This window comes from Helicoverpa armigera, chromosome 28 (genome assembly GCF_030705265.1).
Source record: "Helicoverpa armigera isolate CAAS_96S chromosome 28, ASM3070526v1, whole genome shotgun sequence".
Classification (NCBI taxonomy): Eukaryota; Metazoa; Arthropoda; class Insecta; order Lepidoptera; family Noctuidae; genus Helicoverpa; species Helicoverpa armigera.
Genome location: NC_087147.1, coordinates 5181801 through 5202519, shown reverse-complemented (window position 1 = coordinate 5202519; position 20719 = coordinate 5181801). Strand labels below are relative to the sequence as shown.

At 36.3% G+C, this 20719-nt stretch overlaps 1 protein-coding gene across 6 annotated transcripts in view; it reads left to right on the top strand.

Annotated features, from left to right (window-relative positions):
- The window catches only part of LOC110371414 (serine/threonine-protein kinase MARK2), a 174908-nt gene that overhangs the window by 53910 nt on the left and 100279 nt on the right, over nt 1-20719 (top strand). For 2 of the 6 annotated variants that reach the window (XM_049851616.2, XM_049851613.2), the window contains exon 2: nt 19700-20349. The exons of 2 other annotated variants lie outside the window; for them this stretch is intronic. In XM_049851616.2, the coding sequence (XP_049707573.1) occupies nt 19873-20349 (477 nt within the window). In that variant the 5' untranslated portion in view covers nt 19700-19872. Of the gene's footprint in view, nt 1-19502; nt 20350-20719 lie in introns of those variants that run through there. 2 more of the 6 variants (XM_049851614.2, XM_064042352.1) reach the window with 2 other exon arrangements.

The window sequence follows — 20719 nt, the reverse complement described above, 5'->3', positions numbered from 1 at the left end:
TCTAACTTGACAACTCCTTCGGTTAATGGTGATGTCACTCGGCTTGCCCAACAACAGAAGTCTATTAACGTAGTATAATTACGTACGTGTCATACTGATCTATTCTTTCCTTGTATGCAAATGCAATTTTGTTAACTGCTGCTTTTACTGTTTACCTATAAAAATGCAATATCCACTTTTGTTTTTGGATCAATTGTTATGTTTTCAACTGTAAGGTTGACAAAGGCCTTTGAAGCGTCTTCGAAAATTTTCAAATCGTACTGCATCACTAAAAATAGTATGGAAAGCTCCAACAGCTATAAAACATGCAACAGATTGTTCTAGAAACGTCTAGATAATCAAAATGTAATGAACAAACCGAGGCACGGTCACGACAAGCGTACCGGCCGGACGCATAAATATGAATTTAGCAAGTTGACCATCATATCCTGTTGTGGTCCCCCACGGGATGATTCGCGTAATGTTACTGCCGAAAATTGTTCTTTTATCCCGCGCCTTCACCTCGATAATCCACAAAACAAATGGACCGTATAAACACAATTGTCATCAACGGTAGAGGTCGGATTACTGATATTTTCTTTTGTAATAAAGGAAATTGCGGAGATGATGAAAGCTGTCCATTTAGCAGCCTTTAAATGCTCTCTAATAATCTTTTTCCTTCCTGTCATAATATTTTTTATTAGAACTCAGAAATACCTACTATTTTTACCTTGAAATGTACCTATATTCCTTGTTTTTATACTTTATAACCATTGAAGAGCGCTTTTATTTGCGCTAGCGTTTTTAGAATTTACATTGCAGTATTTTGTGTCCTAAATTCTACGCTCTGGCTCGTATTTTGTTTATCTAAACACGCCCACGACATACTTTCCGAATTTCATTAAATTCTCATTTTATTGGCTTTCTACGATTTAGTTTTACCAAAAATAGTTATCAAATGTCAAATCAAATTATATCAACAATTTCACGATTCCCAAAATCGGAAGCACAAATTGATTCTTCAATTAAAATTCTCTGTAATTCTCTCAAAGAGCGGTACACTTCAGTTTCTATACGTTACACAACAAGATTTCATACTTTTCATAATATGTCATGGCTCTTTATCTTTATGAAAGACTTTACAAAACACAGTCTCTGAAGCAACGTTAGACAGTGTTACTAAATTGACTATCTTCACAGATGTGTCAATCAATATATTAATTAATGCTATGATTCAATGCCAGCGTCGCTTAGTCGATAATATCACAAGGACGTTATAATATGCACTCTATTGCTCGGAATATCTCCATCTTGATAATAGCATGGCCGACGCTTCCAATGGACTGGTAACAATAGCTTATGTTGGAGATATTAGATAAGCTAGCGTTGTTCAGACGCTGAACTTGATAGTTGGTTTGTTTGATAGCATTGTATAACTGATTATGTGATAGAACACTGATTAAATTGAAGTTTAAAGGGTTAATAAACGATTAGGTAGCTACAGGTGATAGATGTGATTCAAATAATGATGGAAGAAACGTAGATGATGCATAAGAGCGCAATCCTATTTCGTATGAAGTTAATAATTATGGAGAAACTCTTGATACGAGAGATTTCATATGTAATAGGGAGCAACCTGATAAAAGTCATTGAACTCTAGGATGTCAATATAAACATAATCCTCACGTGCAAACGCAATTAGTAAATTCGCGTCTGATCGCATAAAATCGACTAAACGAATTTCCAACGGGAATGAGAACCACCCTAATCGCGTTTAGGATCGTTCGTTCAAGTTGATTCAATGAAATTTGCTAGTTACCGGCGTCGGCAATTTCCTGCAGTGAGAAGCGTAAATAACGCAAGGGTTGAGGGAAATGTATGCGTATTCAAACACTTTAGGGGATTTACATTTATAGGGAACGGTGGGTATGTTGTTTTAATATGCGTTGGTAAGGACCTTGAGAGACTTGAAGATACGGTTGAAATTGGTAATAGAATTCCAGCTATGTTGGCGAAAGTAACTCTTGATCACAATAAATTAACAAACAAAGCTAAAATACACATAATAAATCAATCCGTTCACACCTATCAAGTTTCTAATTGAAACAGTACCAGTGTTAAATTCAAAACTGTGTATACTCTAATATCGAGATAATTACCTCGCATGAGCGGGTAAAGTAATTGAATACCGTTCTGTGTAATCATAAGCCTTTGTTAACGATCACCTTAATAGTAATGTCGTTTGCGACCTTAGTATAGTCACGTTGGTTTAGTTTGTAGCTAATGTACTGGAGCTGTGGCTAATTACTTCAGTAATCTTATTGTGTCGTTATTGTTTACCAAAATCTACGTATTTTGGATTCAATTCAAAGTATCGTTATAGTCTTCAGTCTCATTCAGCATTTTGGTTATCTATTTCAACTATTCTGTCTTTACTTGTATTTGTAGTGTGTTCCCCGTTCAAAGTTAAGTCATAAGTTGAAAAGCTTTATAAGACAAATACATGACTTCATAAGAAGTTTCTAGCTTCATATCCTCACAAACGTGCCGTAGAATGTTTGCCCGTAAAATTCTAATCTCCATGCAATTTCAACTGGAAGACAAAAGCTTTTACCGCGCGTGTGTAGTGTGTTGTCTCAAAAACGTCCTCTATCTTACGAGGTGACAACGCGCCGCCTTGTTTAAGTTTTAAATTAGTTTAGCTATAACTTTCGTTTTGCATTTCGAAATTACACTGTCTTTTATCAGTTCCATTAGCTTTTGTAGTTTGAATAAATATTGCTCTGTGTTTAGTAGACTCGTAAAATTATATGGCGCAAAGAGAATTTCACCTCAAAGTATTTTTGTTAACACTTTGAATACAGACTAAGCAATTCTGAATTTACATAGTCAAATAAATTATATTTATTTGCGCTGCAAACTGTAGCTCTATTTACATGATACGCTACGTTTAGTTATGAACAGAGTGATTAACAAAAACGTTAAATTTTACTCGACCGTACGTTTGTTAAATACAAGCATAGCTTTTGCTCAAGTATTGACATTTCCTCCCACGGCTTGCACAACTGTGCCATGGGTAGGGTTACCAGACAGCATAACATTTCCCAAAATAAATCTTATTCGTATGTTGAATATTACAAAAGAATATTACAGAAACTATCAATATAAATTCCTATAGAAAATACTAATATCTATTATTAAAAATATTTTCGCTATCAAAGAAAATACCTGATGTTTGTTTTGTTTATCGTTTCTTTTTTTGATCTGGTAACCCTAGCAAGGGGTAGTACGGGAGAAATCTCCCATTTATATGAATTGTTTACGGTAACATACGGGGTTTGTTTTATTACTTTTGCAAACGGCTACTGGATTGTATTAAAGCTGTTTGGAGTTTTTCTGGCCTTGTTTGAGATCTGCTTTTGTGGTTTGTTTACGTATCGTAAAAATGTATTACTTTTGTATATTGACTTTAAATGGTTTTCAGGTAAATCGTTTGCTTTAATGTTCTGAGATGATTGTGTTACTCGTTGGACCATGGCAACTTTGATATTACGTTTTAATATAACAACCAACTATAGGCTAGGCAGGTATTCTGTAATACTTTTATTATATTAATCAGAGTACGATTCAGACGAGTTGGAATTATGAGACTTCACCGAGTTTTTATCTCAACGCCTATGTTTATATTATAGTATCAAAAAACACACTAACTTCCACATATTAAAATGCAATTTAAATAAGGAAAATCCGTTGCAAATGTAAGAATATTACTCAGAGTAATGTGACGAACGCAAAATTAAAAATAGAGTAGTTTGTCGCAAGATTACCCAATGACCTTGCTTATAATTCTATTGCAAAAACATGAGCGTATTTACAAACACGTTGCTATAAGTTCTAAATAGGCGGGATATATTTAGATTTTATTAGTTTGTCCTAAGAATGAATGCCCCGAGTTCAGAAGCACTAGCGGTGGACTTGAATTGACATAATGTGTTAGACAATAAAACGATTTGAAAAATATGACTTACGTATGCAATTTTTCTATTTAATGAAAAAGACTGCTCTATTTCTCATGCCCAGTTTGAAGATTCTTATTATTATTTGCCCAATGAGAAAAGGCATGAATTTCGGAATAAATGGTTTCCTGCTCTCAGATTTCCATTATTCCCAAATCGCCATCTCAAGTCTACTCCTAATAATACTGAGGAAGTGACCAGTGACAAACGGTCACGTCATTAAGGAAACGGCCACAGATTGGCCTCGGCGCAGAGGACGCAAGTCAACCGTGCCCTCTGAAAAAATGCCACCACAAACTGCGAATGTTACGCCCGCGTTGGACACTTTCAGTTTCTCTTTTGATTTTTTGCACGTTTCAACAGTGCTTGTATGGGTGATAATCGATTTGTGAGTACTTTAGTCTCGGAGCTTTTTATCTTTAAGACAGATTACTGCAATAAACGACTTATGTTCTTTTCTGGATTTATTTATTTTTGGGTCTTTCGTACGTCTTTCTAACGACTGACTGAAGAGGACAATAACAAATCCTCACGTACACTGCCTAAAAAGCGCAAAGAAATATTTTTCTTAGCAGTAGGAAATAAGAAAAATATCGAGGAAGTTAATTATAGTTCCGGGACCAAGCATTTCAGGCCTGTAACAGCTGTCAATAGCGAAAGTGATATGGGTCCTGTTCATGAATCCCACTGGCCGTCTGAAGGGCAAACTTAATTTGCGTTCATTTCGTACAATGCTTTGACAATTTAATTTAACGCTTAGAAACATTCCAGGAGTGCTCTAGAGGCGAACTAAAGGACCAAAGGTCTTGAATAATTCCCCAATCAATTTGCGCACAATAGGCTAGGCTGGTTTTCGATAGGCCTTTTTGGTATGTTGAAAAGGAAAATATTCAGATGAATTAAACTTGAAGCTTTTAGGTACTAAACCTATGTAAATAACAAAACACTAGTTTACTAGTTCTGCCTCCATTAACAACCTAAAAACCTTGACTATTTACAACAAAACAAATAGAAGCTGTGGATGTAGTGTACCGTACAGAAAACCACTGACGGTGCAAAATGTACGAGTTCGTCTGCCACCGCAAAACAGACGCTGCACCAAATAAACTTGGAAAATACGAAATGGAGTAATTGGTTTGCAGCTCACTAGTATTTTTACGCGGACACGAATGACGATTGTTAGCGCTAAAGACCACTGAAAAAGTGTTTCTGTTCCAATTTGTTTTAGTTTTGTTGCACGAGATATATGTCAGTAGATACAGATTACGTCGATATTGTTTTGAAACAGAACCAGATAAAAGTAGGACATCTTATCGATTAGTAATCTGTCAAAGAAAGGCAAGAATGGTAATTTGATGCTGAATATATAAAAATGTATTCAATTTACATCATATTAAATTTTGTTACAAAGCATGATCACAATTCCGTGAATTGTTTCCCAGACATGAGCATTATGAACGGTTCTACGTTGTACGTATCATGTGATGTGCAAATACACTAAACTCGTATCAAATGCTCGTAGCGATTTATTCAAGCGTAAATATCTCAAGTACAAGATCTAGCTGAATTCATATTAAGTTTTGAGGTTGATGTCGACGAAAGAACCTCTATTTCGAATATTTCATAAGACACTGAGCATAAAACAGAAATGGCGGAGCGAGTCACATGTGTGTTTTAAAGATCCTCATATTAAATTGCTTAGGAGCATGCAAGACAACAAAACAATTTAGGATCTTAGCTTTCGATTTATTGGCTCTTAAAGACCCTTAAATAATTAAAGAGCATTCCGAAATTAATCTAGGCTTGCCTGAAGAGAAATTGAACTAATTTATTACTGTTTAGAGCGTGTTCCAATTCTAGATTTGAATTTTAAATTAGGGGTGGTCCTCCTTGCCTCAGAGCATAAGGAACCGAGCTTTGATCTCGAATAAAATTAGTCCTTTCCTACCAATGTGGTTCTAACTTTAGGCAGACAATTTATGGCTTTAATTAGATCTGTTAACAGTCTATGCTAATTCAGTAAGACGGTGAAGATGTTCCTTAGCATTATCAATTCAGCAGAATTAACTTAAGAAAATATCTCTTGATCTGCCTCAATCTCAATTTGGTTTGATTCTTCATAATCGAGCTTGCAGAACATAAACTACAAGTACCAAAAGTATCTGATGACAATACGCTGATCGGACGTGCGGACGTTAACGGTCTGTTTGGCATCCGTGCCACACCGAACGTGGATATCGAAGTTATACGACTGGTACAGCCACCTCGAAACGTGCTAGCGTTTTTACCACACGAATCTGCAACGACAAAAACAAAACCTTTAGAGCAGACTGAATTTTGAACTTTGGTTTGGGAGTAGAGTATTTTGGGTATATAAATACAGATGTGTTAAATGAGGCACAAAATAGACAGATGCATGCAGAGCTAACTGTATGTTGCATCATTAGAAAGATTTTGATTATGAAAGGTTTGTACATAAATGATAAAGAGGTTAATATGCAATGCACAAACAGATGTGGTTTAGAAAAGAATTCGTACAAACCGGTGCGTGAAAAATATTTTAGCACAATAAGTATTATTGTTCAGACTGAGATGTAAGTTATTAGCAAAAGAAAGAAAAGGTTCCGCTTTTGAAACTTGTTAATCACCAATTCAAAACAATTAAGAAACTGAACCAACTTCGTCAGACAAAGTGATTCGCAAAAATTTGGACAGCTCTGGTAACAGTTAAATCTTTTCAATTATAAATCTTTAACGGGAGCCAAAATTTGATTACGAAGTTTTTTACGTCTTCAATATAACTGAATACAGCTACTGAAATTGTTTTTCTTGCAGGCCTTTTTTGTGTATTTGACCTAGTAAAGGAAACAAGTATATTGGCTACTTAATCATCAGTGTCGTGTAAGACTGGTTTTGCATGTACGAGGGTCTTGTATTGTTGCCATGTTTGGCACAGTGCTGTTATATTCTCAGAATATTTAAAATTGTTTATTTCATACGGCACGCTTGCAATCTTGTCAATTTTGCAAGGTAGGTACATATGTAGATTTGTCCTGATCGTCTCCCATATTTTAAATATTTCGGTTAGCTGTCTGATTAATCTGTTTTACATACTCTGCAATGTTTTTCGTTTCATTGGCCATAGTTTTATTCTAACAATAAAAAAGTCTTTCCAAAGTACCCAAACTTACTACGCAATAAAATGTAAGTACAAAAGTACGTAACAAATAAAAGGATAAATTCAAAACGGACGAGCTTTGTGGACCGGGCACGGACGCATTCATTCGAGACGACACGATGTCACTGCGCAAAACATATACCTATATATTTTATTGACAGCCAGTGACATTCTGTTGGGAAAACTAATGGAATTGAATTTATTTGAGGGTTCATTTGTTACACTGGTTTTTGGATTCGAATTGCGTTTAAATAAATGTTCGGTTATGTGGTTCGAACTTTCTGCTAACCATTTGCTAGTTTGGTCTAGACTTGTCGCTTTATACATAGTCATTCTTTTGCAATTTGTGTCATTAGGTATTGTGATTTATGAATCATTTCCCACTTTGACTTGGTTCGTCAGCTTTTATCAATGCAGCTTCCGGATAGTAGTGCAAAACATTCTTAGATTCAGTTAAGTATTTCCATGATATCCATGGTGTTCATACTATTATGACCATAACAAGAATCATTATGGTGTTGTGATGGTCCACGTGTACCATCATAATCAACCACTTAGTACATGGGAGGAAGTTCATCAATTTGCAGGGAAGACTTTGGTACAGGATGTAGGGCATCATTTGATGTCACAGCGTCTTCCGTGTTCCGTATCTACTCAATTCTATGGGACTGGACTAAGAGGTCATGACATATGTTCAATGCTTATACTAGAAAGCGAATGATGCGTATTATCCTCTAGATCCCTTTCCGAAAAGATATCATCTTCATCGTGATCTACTATTCACCTTGAAAAATCCCAAGTTAATACTTTTATCTATATATGCACATGACGTTTGAATCTACAGCCATATCCCATCAACGGTCAACCGAGTTACAGTCAAATGATCGTCCGCATTATTCAATTAGACTCGCAAATTGTCCAAAATCGCAACTGACGGACTGTATATAAACGACTCTGTACCTATTATTTCACGGATGTTTTTATTCATGTTCTTCTCGTATTTGAGGAGACTATCGATCTTGTTCAGAATAAATAAATCACTGAGACAAATGTAGTAGTTTAGTGATAAAGTGTTTTTTTTGGCGTCTTTAAGGACCACTTTCATGTATCCTTTGCGAAAAATAGTCGAAATTTTTCTTTTGTACAATCTCATTTTTTTCCTATATAACTTAATTACTAAAGGCTAGGCACTAGATATGTTTGTAATTCGTATGGCGTAATATTCGATAAGTATGAATGAACGTGTCGTAGCGTAGAATATCGATAGCTCGCCGGCTGGCAGCGTGCCAGATCACGCCTGGCGTTTATGCTTCCCTAGTACTTTGTATTTTATTGGTGTGCACTTTCTAGTTTCCACGTTAGGAGTATTTTTAATGCGTTGTACGGTACGGGAGTAGAATGAATTGAAGAATTTCTCTATCGAAATGTATTAAAAACGTATTAAGTATGACACAACATCTCCAACTAAACCTTTTGTTCTATGCACGAACCAAATATGTAGGTATGTCCTATTGTAAATATCAGGAAGGCTTTTATCTTACCTTACCTAAATCTCTTCAAGTTCTTTCAACGTCCCTCGTATATCCATAGCATGTTCAATATATGCGCAGTGTGTACACAGCTTACGATTTTATTAAACTGTCGAAGGCGGGTTCAATGGCTACCGTCCATTGTCCGGCAATAATCTCTCGATTTAGCCACTTCAATAACATCACAACGTACTACAATAGAAAATTAACTTTATTACAACTGCAACAAGGTTGCAAATGGCTTATAAAGTAGTATCATAAAGGCAAGGTGATAGGAAGTCTACTCGTATGTGTAATGTTATGGGTCAGTAATATAATTATGTAGGCAATACTGGCTGTATGCCAACCTCTGTGTTGTTATGTTGCCTTGGTATTTAAACACACGTGGCTACCGTTATGGGCAGTAGTAGTTAATGGTAAAAAGAGGCCGTTAGTTTATCCATAGTAAAAAATAGTGTTTACATTGAAACTAGTAAATAGGCTTATTGATATAACTATTCGGTAGAAGTAACTAATATTTTCACGCAGTTGATTACTCTGGAAAATTGGTGGATGAAAGTAATTTTCCTAGGTAATGCGCAGTTTTTTGAATGAAATTTGTTCTAGGCATCTTTTTACAGACACTTCATTTTACGACATTAATTAAACATGTTTTCTATAAAGCTCTTTGCTAAATTGAGTATCACAATAAACATTTTAATCAATCCGTTGCGTAGGCTGTCATTGATTGTCAATATACCCACTTGTATTACTCACAAACAGCTCAATTCACTAAGACCTCGGAAAAAAATGTTCAATGGAATTTTCTTCCGTTCCAGTACCATACATTATCTTTATAATTATCGTAACACGTGTGTACGCTAAATACATTATATCGTTCTGAATCATAGATTTTCTTCCACAAAGAGATTAACCAGTCATGATGCATCCGTAGTTTACGTCAGTACTAAGAACCAACAGTTATTTTTCGAAACAAAGGCTTTTGAGACAGTTCTTGGTACAAGAGAACGTTGTACTGTTTTAATCATAACTTTGAATTGTTGAAGCTCTTTTGTAGATACAATACGTTCTGATAGAAAATGCACTAAAGTTAGGAGTAATACAAAATCACACCTTATTCCCAAAGTTGTAGTAAATGTAACGGTGTCGACTATCTGTTTTATATGCCATTCTGCTAATAACATATTCTCTACCGCTCTTCGGAATAAAACCACTTAAGGCAATGTTGGTTAATTTGTGAATTATCTGCCAAACGTGAGTAATCAGAAATTCTGCCGTCGCCTGCACAAATTATCCAACTTTTTTGCCATTTCGTTCACTTCAGACTCCATAGCAACCAGCAACATAATTATAAGGAAATCCTGGTATCACCGGACCATTTGGTTCACATTTGTTTCAAGTCCAATGTCGCGGAAAAGCATCGGCCTTCACTAAAACAAAAAACTTGTCTAAATATGGCGAAGCATTCACCGTGACGCGGCTTTGATCATTTGTGTTCCACTGAACGTTTCAGATGAGGGTTTTGTACATAATAAGCGGATGTTACATTTGGAAGGTAGTCGGATTTTTTCCTCCTTAAGCGGATTACATAATCGCTCCGGGTATTCGATTTCCCGGATTTCGAAATCGTGATAGGTATATATACTTTTCGACGGCTCGCAGAAAACAATGTAACATTTAATATGAAAAGAGCTTTCGTTTAGACTCACAGATTGACTACGAAAGGTCACTTCAAACCCTCATTCGAAAAGGACCTTTTTAGGTAAATTTACTATTTACCGAGCGAGGAAAATCGCTGCCGTTTCAAGGAGAATCGAAACGTAATTTCGCATTGACGAAATGTGAATGGAATCTGCCAATGGAGCGAAGTATACAAGGTCTTTCGAGTACTTGCTTTTAGAATACGTAACTTTACAAACATCTTTGTATTGTTTTACAACAACGATAACTTTGAAATGCACTACTGCTCTGTTGGCTTATCCCAAACTGTCGTAGTATATTCGGCTTAGTTGGCTCCTGTTGCAGCCAAGAAAATCAGTGGAAGCTTTGTTAAGCCAGCCATGAAAATACTGTAGACACGCTTGGCAAAATATAGCGAAGATGTGCATTGAATTTTACGGCTTTCTGAACCCTAAAGAGGTTAGGCGCCAAAAGGTTCAATGGACTATACATGAATCTTCCGAGGAACAAATTAATCTGCAATTTGAGAACACTTAGCTTAGAACCGCACTTGCCTATATTTCATTTCATTTCTGCACAATCATATACAGCCAAGCCATAACTTCTGCCCCGTTTAATCTTCAAGCGCCCTAGAAAAATTCTCAACTCAAAACTTAAATCTAGGACGACCGTCGGGTAATTCATATGCTCTTAACTACCATTTTGGCAACGCTTTTGGCTTTTGTACATAAGACTGCTGTATGCTTTTATTCCAAGTACCTGCTAGTGAGATAGTTTTCTTTGAATTTTGTCTGCAAAGCATTCATAGTTATCCACCGATGCGTTTCTTCAACGCAAATTGAGTGGAGTCGAAGAATATGGATCAGCATTATCTCAATTTCTCTTTCGGAGAAAACTGTTGTCTTGGAACATTCAGCTTTTGATTTTAATAACAAGAAATAATAGGTACTGATAACTGATGTTAATTTGCAAATGTCTTGGTATGTATAAAAAAAAATATTTTAATGCCATAAAGCTAGTTAACCAGTTCACCTTTTAGGTAAAACATTCAAGTTTTCGTACAAATTACAGCTTATCTCAAGCATATCTCAAGGAAGTCTGTCATGTGCTCATGGCCTTAATTAAATCCCGCCTACGTAGACACAGCTTGATGTTCAAGCATTAAGTATGCGGGTGCATACAACTAACTAATGTTAATACAATGCCTTCTAAACATTTTCCGCTAATGTTTGATCCTTATCTGCGAATGAAAAACCTTGTATTGCGAGAAAATAATTGAGGAGGTTATTTGAAAAATTGTCTATGTGAGCTTCGTTATCCGATCCCAAGTCAATGATCTTGCAGTTTTGCGATACGTAGAATAATCCATCCTTTATGTATGTTCATGCTTACTAATAACTTATTATAAGTATATCTACTCAACCGCCTCTCATGTATCAAACTCATGGCGTATAAGACTTGAATCGTTACTAAAATTGACTATAGTGGTGGTAAGTACCTTCACAAGAACAAGTCTCAAAGACATTCGTTTATCTACAATATTCTGCAGTGAAATAAGCATTGAATAAACTAGAATATTATCTACATCGGTCACCGACGAATTCTCAACCACGCGCGTGAATACTGAATGAGGCTCGGATACTTGCTCACCTACCGTCGACATTGCTCTGTATGTATTAGATCTTTGAGGTGTGATGTGAAAGAACCAGGTATGGATACGGCACCAGAAATAGTCGTTATTTGAACTTATATGACTGGAAAAAAATATGATGTTAACTCTGTGCTAGGTATCGCAATAGACACTAAAGTTTGGAGCATTGCAGTTTTTTGTTTAGGTATTTGTTTTACTAAGCACTCCAATCGGGTATGTTGATTATCCCTTAATTAGTGGTAAACTAAATTACAGGACCTCAGAGCGAGAACTGTCTAACTCCGTTGTTGTAAACGCAGAACTGAATTAGTTGTAGTTGAATTGTTCTCCTGCCGATGGGATACGTGCCGAATAATAATTTGGTCCTAATGGATTTGGGTGTAGCAGATTTGTTTCTTTACAAGTTAGCTGGAAATTCAATTGTAGGAACGCGTAGACACTACCTACAAGTTTGTTTGCCAAGACGATGGTCCTTCAAGTCTTGCAGTGTCACATCCATATATTCATGGTTTAGAGGCAAGTCGTCGCTTTGCAACAGTAATCAGATGCAAATACCTTAAACGTGTGTGTCGCAGGTGCGCATGCGATCCTCGTGAATCACAAGCTTATGTACAATGATATATGTCTGTCTCTTTCTTTTCCATATAGATTAGAATGAGATAGAGGCATGTTTGAATTGCACTGAGATGTACATGGCTTAAATCCTCAAACGACTTTAATTTTTTTTTCATAAAAGACTAAAGTATTTGTTTATGTTTAATAATAATTAATGTTGTGACGCAAAACTTCCGAAGTAGTAATTTTTATAATTAATACAGAAAATTAATTCGGTGTTACGTGGACATGAACTTGTTCACATTATTATAATTTGATGGAAATTCCGGGAACTCAGCCTTTACTTAGTCTCGAGCAATTAATAAAATCGCGTCTGAATAAACCTGCAAAAATAATTACAGTTCGCGAGAATAACACCCCTTTAAAGCCTTAAATAAATGCCTTAGGTCTTAAAGTTAAGAAAGGCAAATCTATTTACCTTTAACTAAAGTATTTTCATAAGTTGTTCGAAGATAAATGTAGCATTTAACTGAATAGTTTAGTGCTAATGTTTCTTTAGAACAGTTCAACAAAATACTGCTTTAGCGAATACTTGTTCTTGAAAGTTTCAATAAACTGCAGTTTCCATTTGGATTAGTTCAGAAAGAGCTGCATTCAAGCGAGCTTATTCTATTTTTGTTTTATTATTTTATGAAAGTTCAAAATATTTTAGTGCGCAGACAAACTAATACGTATTTTGAATAAAAAGGTTCGCGTCACTACTCTCTGTCTCATAATTTTAATGATACCGCAGTGATTGCTTTCCTATTTTATTTCCTGAACTAAAAGACCTGCCCCGAGGCGTGTAAACAACAATTGCAGGAACTATCCGAGCAAAAAAGGTTTATAAAACCCCGTAATTATTATCCTAGACCGTTGTATTGTGATGACACGTAGTCATGGCTACCATTTCCCATCTTTCCATTATTCTTTTCATTTTTCCCTCCCTCTATTTATTTTTAGTCGCGTCTACACGTGAACTGTGCCCATGATATCTTTTTTAATCTCCTCGCATTCAGTTTGAATTACACAGGGTTCGGGGGATGAGGGCGGTTTTTGAAGTACTTTTGCAGCCCGTTGTTTGTGTTCTGTTATCTAAATTGTGAGGCATTCTGTCCGGATTAGACGGGTACCTATATATAACGAAAAGTTGGTCCTTCTGTACGAGTTTGGTCTTTTACTTAATGTTTGCGTTTTAACGCTCCGCCTTGTTAATTGTTTGGTTTTTAATTTTATTTCTGGCACTTTACTACCCCGAGAACAAAATTGTTTTTGAAAACATTTTTGCAAGCTGTTCTAGAAATTTTATCCCCGCGTTTTATTTTACGCCTTTAGCAGAGGAAATTTGATATTTATCTCTTGATTCGTTTTATTTACAACGAAACAGTTGTCATTATTCAAACATATGTATCTGCTCATTTCAGGATATTAAGACTGAATGAATGGTATCGATGTTTGTATACACAATGCGTCGGTAGCTCCCATTGTATCCAATTTTAGTCTGCTCACGCTCCAACAGAGACGTATTTCAACAACACTTTTCTTCGAAGACATCTGAGAGGCCCTTGGGTCCGGAAAATGCCTTCACAACAGACCACAGTCCGACATTATCAGTTTACTGTCTGAATCTGTCTGCAGGGACCTTGGAATGTGTCGAGCGTCGCACAATGAAGTGAAATGTAACACCCATCTTGTGCCTCGTTTGCTTGCTAATGCTTATGTGTAGGCGTCTTGTGTTTTTAAGGGCTAGTAAGAGCTGAGCTAGGTTTTCATGCTTATCGAAGGCATTTGCTGGCTAAGAAGTAAGATAGTAGTTTTTAAATACACTCAGATAAAAATGATGACGACATGGTTTTAATTGCCAAGTCAAAACGTCCATAAAATTTTTCTTTTGAAGAAAACCAGCCTCTAGAATTTCGTAAATAAAGACATCAGAAGAAATAGTAAATCCTTTGATTTGTTTACTTTGCACCTAAACCCTTTTAGCTGCGAAGCTTTCTGGGGAAAGTTTACATTAATGGAGCAAGTACTGGCGGAGAGTGAGAGAAAACAGATGTTTTTTAATTAAATATAGGCCCAGTACGGCTGTTTGTGTAAAAGGAGAAAAATATATTTGTAAATATTTTTTTTACATCCTTAAAAAATAATCGGTTTACGCCAATTACAACTAAATGGATCATTTTGTACAGATTGTATCACCGTTTCGTAACTACCGCATAACGGTTACACAATTAACTTTTATATAAAATTGCATCGATTATTACGGAATATGAAAATAAGTTTGCAAAAAAATATAGGTATCGCGGTGTGAACGCAGCACGGCTCGGCGTGACGTATGATAGATGCACAAAAGGCTAGTGTTGTGCCGTGAGGAGGGATGACATCGACTGTCGATGTTTTGTGAAATGAAATGACATGGGGGAGTTGTGCGGAACGTGTGAGGAAATGTAGTTGCGATTGATTTGTTGGCTAAGAATTTTGTATCTGTACCTATGTACATTTTTAAGTTACGGCTTAGGTATATGATTTGTTAGTACTGGTACTCAGCTGAATCCGGTTAGACTGGAAGCCGACCCCAACATAGTTGGGAAAAGGCTCGGAGGATGATGATTATGTATATGATTTGTTAAGAATGTGTGGCACGAGCAAGTATTCGATAATGCCCTCTAGGCGTGAATATTAACATACTACACTGTTTAAAAGATTCGTATAAGCCGTTAAAGCTGCAACTTTAAGTGGATAAGCCATGTTAACAGCCTACCCGTCCACTTCATCATGGTAAACCCATTTCCCGTTCTATCTGATAAGCTACCGATAAAAATTTGTTCACTTCCATTCACGTTGGAAAAATATTTATTTTGGAATGTTCAACACACGATACAGAATAACTTTCAATTAAAAATTGTTCATATCGGTTGCTCGTGTTTTTTGTACGTACAGTAATTAAATTCCTGACACAACAAAAATACCAGCCACAGTTTAACATGCGAAAATATCAAAATATGGGAAACAGTACTTTCGAAATTGAGTACCTATAACAAAAGGAACAGTTAAAATGTAACGTTTTTCAACACAAGTGCATGAAAACAAAAATACTCTTGTACCCGTACTAAAAACATGTTTGCCTACACAAACGTTTATTTCTGTTCTAACGCACGGCTTAAAAAACATAGCAATATGTTTACACATTGCACACGAGGTAAGATTCCTTAATGAGTATGCATTAGTTGAAATAATAAACTTAGAAATGTGTAAAATAATACATCCCGAAAACGTGTAAGAAAAATCTAAAAAGTGAAGTTTTATGTGGCCATTAATTTGCGTCTCAAAAGTTCTCCTGACTTTATATTTCCCAGTTGATATCGATGAAAAGTTATTTACTAATGATCTTAGAGTAGTAGATAATTTTATTATTTCCTTGTTTGGAAAGCTATTATATAATAAAACGCATAAAACCGGTAGCGTAAGTAAACATTTAGAAGCCAGTTAAACACGAAAGCAAATCGTTGAAGCTGGAAATGACATTGACGAATGGTTGTATTCAAAAGAACCGGTACAATCACATTGACTATCACTATGATTCAGTAGTTCTGATACACACGTAGTTTGTAGATAAATAAACAACAAGTTTTGTTATAGTATTTGTTATCATCTGTCTAGGTCTTCACTTTTCTTTTTACATTGTTTTTACAATATCTTACTTTTTTTAGTAACAGTAAATAATCAAGCATATTAGCACTAGAATTAATTAACTAAATGTTTTTTTGTCTTGATATTTGCACATGACATTATTGTATGAACATTTAAGCATGGCACATTTGCTCTAAATGTTTAAAAGCTCTTTTGGACATTGCCAAAATATTCAGAATGTTAACATTTGCATAGGCTTTTCCCAAGTATATATAACTATGGCCCATTTTCTAACCAGATGCATCTGAGCACCAGTAATTCCCAGTGCAATTGTAACCAGCTTAAGAAATAAACTCAACGTTTTTCCATTCTCATTCCATCGCTCGTACTCTAAGGTACATTCACAGTAGTTAAGTTACAAAACCTAATCGTTACATTTACCACGTGCATTGCTGAGCGTGGTCTGATGATTAACATTACTCAGTCGGCCTGTTGCAATAGTAAACATTGAAGAAATGAGGTCTGAGAATAAAAAGAGTACGTTTTCTTCTGATTCTTTGATGGTTTCTGTAAAAGCATGGTCTTCAATATTTCGATTAATTGTATTTCTGCATGCATCTGCTGTAATATCACCAATTGGATCACTCTTGTTAACAGTTTTGAGTTTCTGCATTCGGGTTTTTTCCCCATCCCATTGTGTGTTATCAGCCAATGATTCATTATTTATTTTAGTGCGTTTTATTCGTCATTCACACATTACATCCCTCCTTTATACAAACATAATAAAATTTTATTTTCCAAATCTTTATGTATGACGTTCTACTTGTTTTACGTCATGAAAATACTTCGAATTAAACTTTTACCATCTCGAGCCTCATCTAGCTCCGGAAATTAACATTCTTAGGCATTACTTCTATAAAGTCTAAATATAGTTTTAATAACTTGAAAAATTCTACTTAATCGTAACCTTAGTTCTGTCTGCACACTTGGGTAGGGTCTAACAACAAAGGTGCGTCATGTACTTTCACTAGCTCTCACAATATTGACTGGTGTTAACTTGTTCCAATGACTCATACTTGGTAGGTAACCCTGCTTTATATCCACCAATAAACTTATCATTACTTGCCCTATTATTACTTGTTTTACTCGTACTTGTATCGTCTAGAGTAATTTTGTCGCTAACGTTATTACGTACTTGCTGTATGCCAATAAGTTTGCACGAGGAAAATTTGTTAAGTGTACCTACGGCTTGTGTAGGTATTCGCTTTGTGAATTTATGGAAGCCATGGAAATGTACTCTGTTTACGTATAGTAAGGAAAGCTGAATGGAAGAACGTTTGTTTGGGAAACTTTCGAAGTATTTTGGAAACATAATACGCAAGCGGTGTTGTTCTAAAATTAGGAAGCTTGTAATAGGATCTCTTAGAGTACCTACAATCAAGTACATGTATCTTACATTCCGATGCGATTTTTAAGCAAACTAAGAAATATTCAAGAATTAGTTACTGTAGCAACTGAGATGGAGACTGTAACTTTGCGTTACTAAGTTACTATTGAATCATAAATTCAATCCTATTCAAAACCGCGCCTAGTCAGAATTTCCTACAACCATAATTACCATACCATTATTATCGACCTGGGATCTTGGCACAGCTGCACCCGCAACCAATCAACCATATCATAAACTTAGTATATACTTACCTAACACAATGTCAGCGTTATTTTGCTTATTTCAATAACAAATGACTATTCAACACTGAGGTCAGATTACTCAACAGTTATGACTTGACTATAGTTTCACAAACCAATTGATCCGAGATCAGATTTAGTGCTAACCTTGTTCAAAATACTTCTTGCTGCTAGATTGTACAATTTGGTTTTAACCTTAAAATTTGTTATATTGTTAGCTGTTTCTATGATTTCGTTTACTTTAATGTCTAGTTCGGGAATTCAATTTTCTTATTTGGCGTCTGTTTTTAATCGTGCTCTTTTGATATTAAAAACATTTAAAGCATTATTTTTGCCCCGGATTCAACTAAAGTGGAATTGCACATTTGGTCCTTTTATACGATTTAAGTGTCTGCATTTACTGTTAGTGGTGTTTTGAGACACATTATTTTGTCGAAATGAACGTAATTTTTTTGCACAAAGACCTTAGGAATTAACTTAAACCTTAACTGTCATAAAATTAAACCAAAGTAATTGCAAAGTTACTTTGTATTTAAGTAATACGTTTCAAAGTGGGTGTCTTATCTCTCAAAGGAAATTCCATAGCTTAAGTACCTATAACGAGGTATTTGCCTGGCAAAGGACCAGAGGACCAAAAACATTTAGCTGGCCAAAACAAGTTATCTTTGAAATTTTCAAATTGCTTTTTCGTAAAATTGTTGAGTTATTTAAATATCCGCTTTTGAAATATTTCGGGTGATATTTTGTGGTAGATCTCGGGGTTCTATTTTTAAGCTTGATTAGTCGAAACTTTTTATTTGAAGTTTTTCTTTCGAAGATCGCGTCATCCTTACGCAATGAGTTTTGTAACAAAATCCAAAATCACTAAACATTTCCAAACATAACTGTCAAACTATCATAGATATGGCTAGTTTTTAGCGGCGATCGTTCCAGTTTCAAACAAAAGCCAATGTCAATTCTACCCACGTCTCCGCTTCCGGTCTCATATACGTGCGACAGATATTCAGGCCAGTCCAACTTGCGGAATGAGCAAAATAGTTGTGAATTCAATACAACTGGCAACAAGAGCCTTTGCAGTTTTTGGGGTGTACCAAATAATGGTAACACTTTACAAGTTCCCTGCTCTAGATGTTGGCGAGATAATTCAGATGCTACTTTTGTAGTACAAGTTTGCTACATTTAAAACAGAAATAAAATTGTATTCAGAAGCAGACGGCAAAACTTTGCCATTTGTTACTTAGCACTCTATGTAAAAATTAAATAACAGGACTGCGCTCGAAGTTTTTTGCCAAAACATTATTCATCTTTTATTTGGTAAACGCTTTTGAATAGTTTAAATTCATGCACTGAAACACAATGCCAGGACTAACACAAGAGGGCGTTGTATCCCGCTGTATTTCGTCAACCAAACACATTATCCAATTCATGATACATTATCCGCCAATTACAGCAATTGCTGCTGACTTCATCGAAACATTGACCTTTTCGCGGATTATACGGACCTCGGCGGCTGAACGCATCATTCGTTATCACTATCATACGGCAATACCGCGCGCCCCGTGCGTGCTTGCCGCTCAGTCACTCGGCGACGCGCTAGCGGTTAAGACGTATCTGCGTCGTTCCGCACAATTTGTTAAAGAATATATTTCTCGGCTCGCAGGTCACGCGAAAATTCTTCACAACCGGTCTGACCTGTTGTAGTATTTTCCTTTAACCACGTGCGACACTCATAACGAACTCTTTCAAATGTAAGCAACGAACTATCAGAAGTAACCAATTCTGTGAAAAGTGCGTGTTATACAATGCTTTGTCGGAAAGCGTAAACGAGTATAGTACAAAAGGATTGCAGTGTTATAGGATAAGTTGAAAAACATGGTTGTATAAGTGGAAGTGTCAGGGAGAGCCGCCGGGAACGGTAGTGTCGGAATGTACGAGGTGTCGTGCGTCGCCGGCAACAAAGTAGACGCTGCGTACGCAGTCAAGAGCCTGTCGAACGTGATACCACCAGGGATGGGGCACACGGTGTCCGTGCAGCGCCACCATGCGCATTCACAATCATACAAACACAAGCCGGAGCTCCCGCCTCCCGTCAGCAAGCCTGACGCCTTGAAATCACACGTCATGAGGCTCCTCAAACGATCCAAAAGTCACACACCAGCTACCAGGGCCGCAGAAAACCAAAGCGATCCACGAAACTTTGATCGGCGAACGGTGTTCGCTAGGCCCGTGGTAGATGAACAGCGTCGCAGGAGGAACTCTGCCGAGCGCCGCCGCAGTGGTGACAAAAGAGTGATGGTGACCATAGTGGACGGTCTCCCGGTTGTCGTAACCGGACAGAACCAGGTGCCACAACCGCCTCAGCATCCACCGCCAGTGACTCCGCACCACCGACATTCACATAAGGTGAGTTTACGTATCGAGAACCGTTTCAAAATATCAATCTCGTGGTATTTTCCAATTTTAGGTTAAAATATTACGTTCTTTGATATTTGTGCAACGATTTGCGCAGTTGCGCATTTAATTAATTTATTCGATGCAGATCTCAATACACAGGAAATTGAGATTTATTCAAAATAAATATGAGAACTTATCAGTCTATGTTTAACTTTAACCATTATAGAAGTAATACTTGCCTAAATATGCGTTAATGGCGAAGATAGCGTTTAACTGCGAGACATTTGCATATTTGTTCAATGTATGAGCGTTACGTCATAGGTGCGTTATCTTAATTACCTTTACGCTTATGGGAGAGAACATATCTAGTTACAGAAAC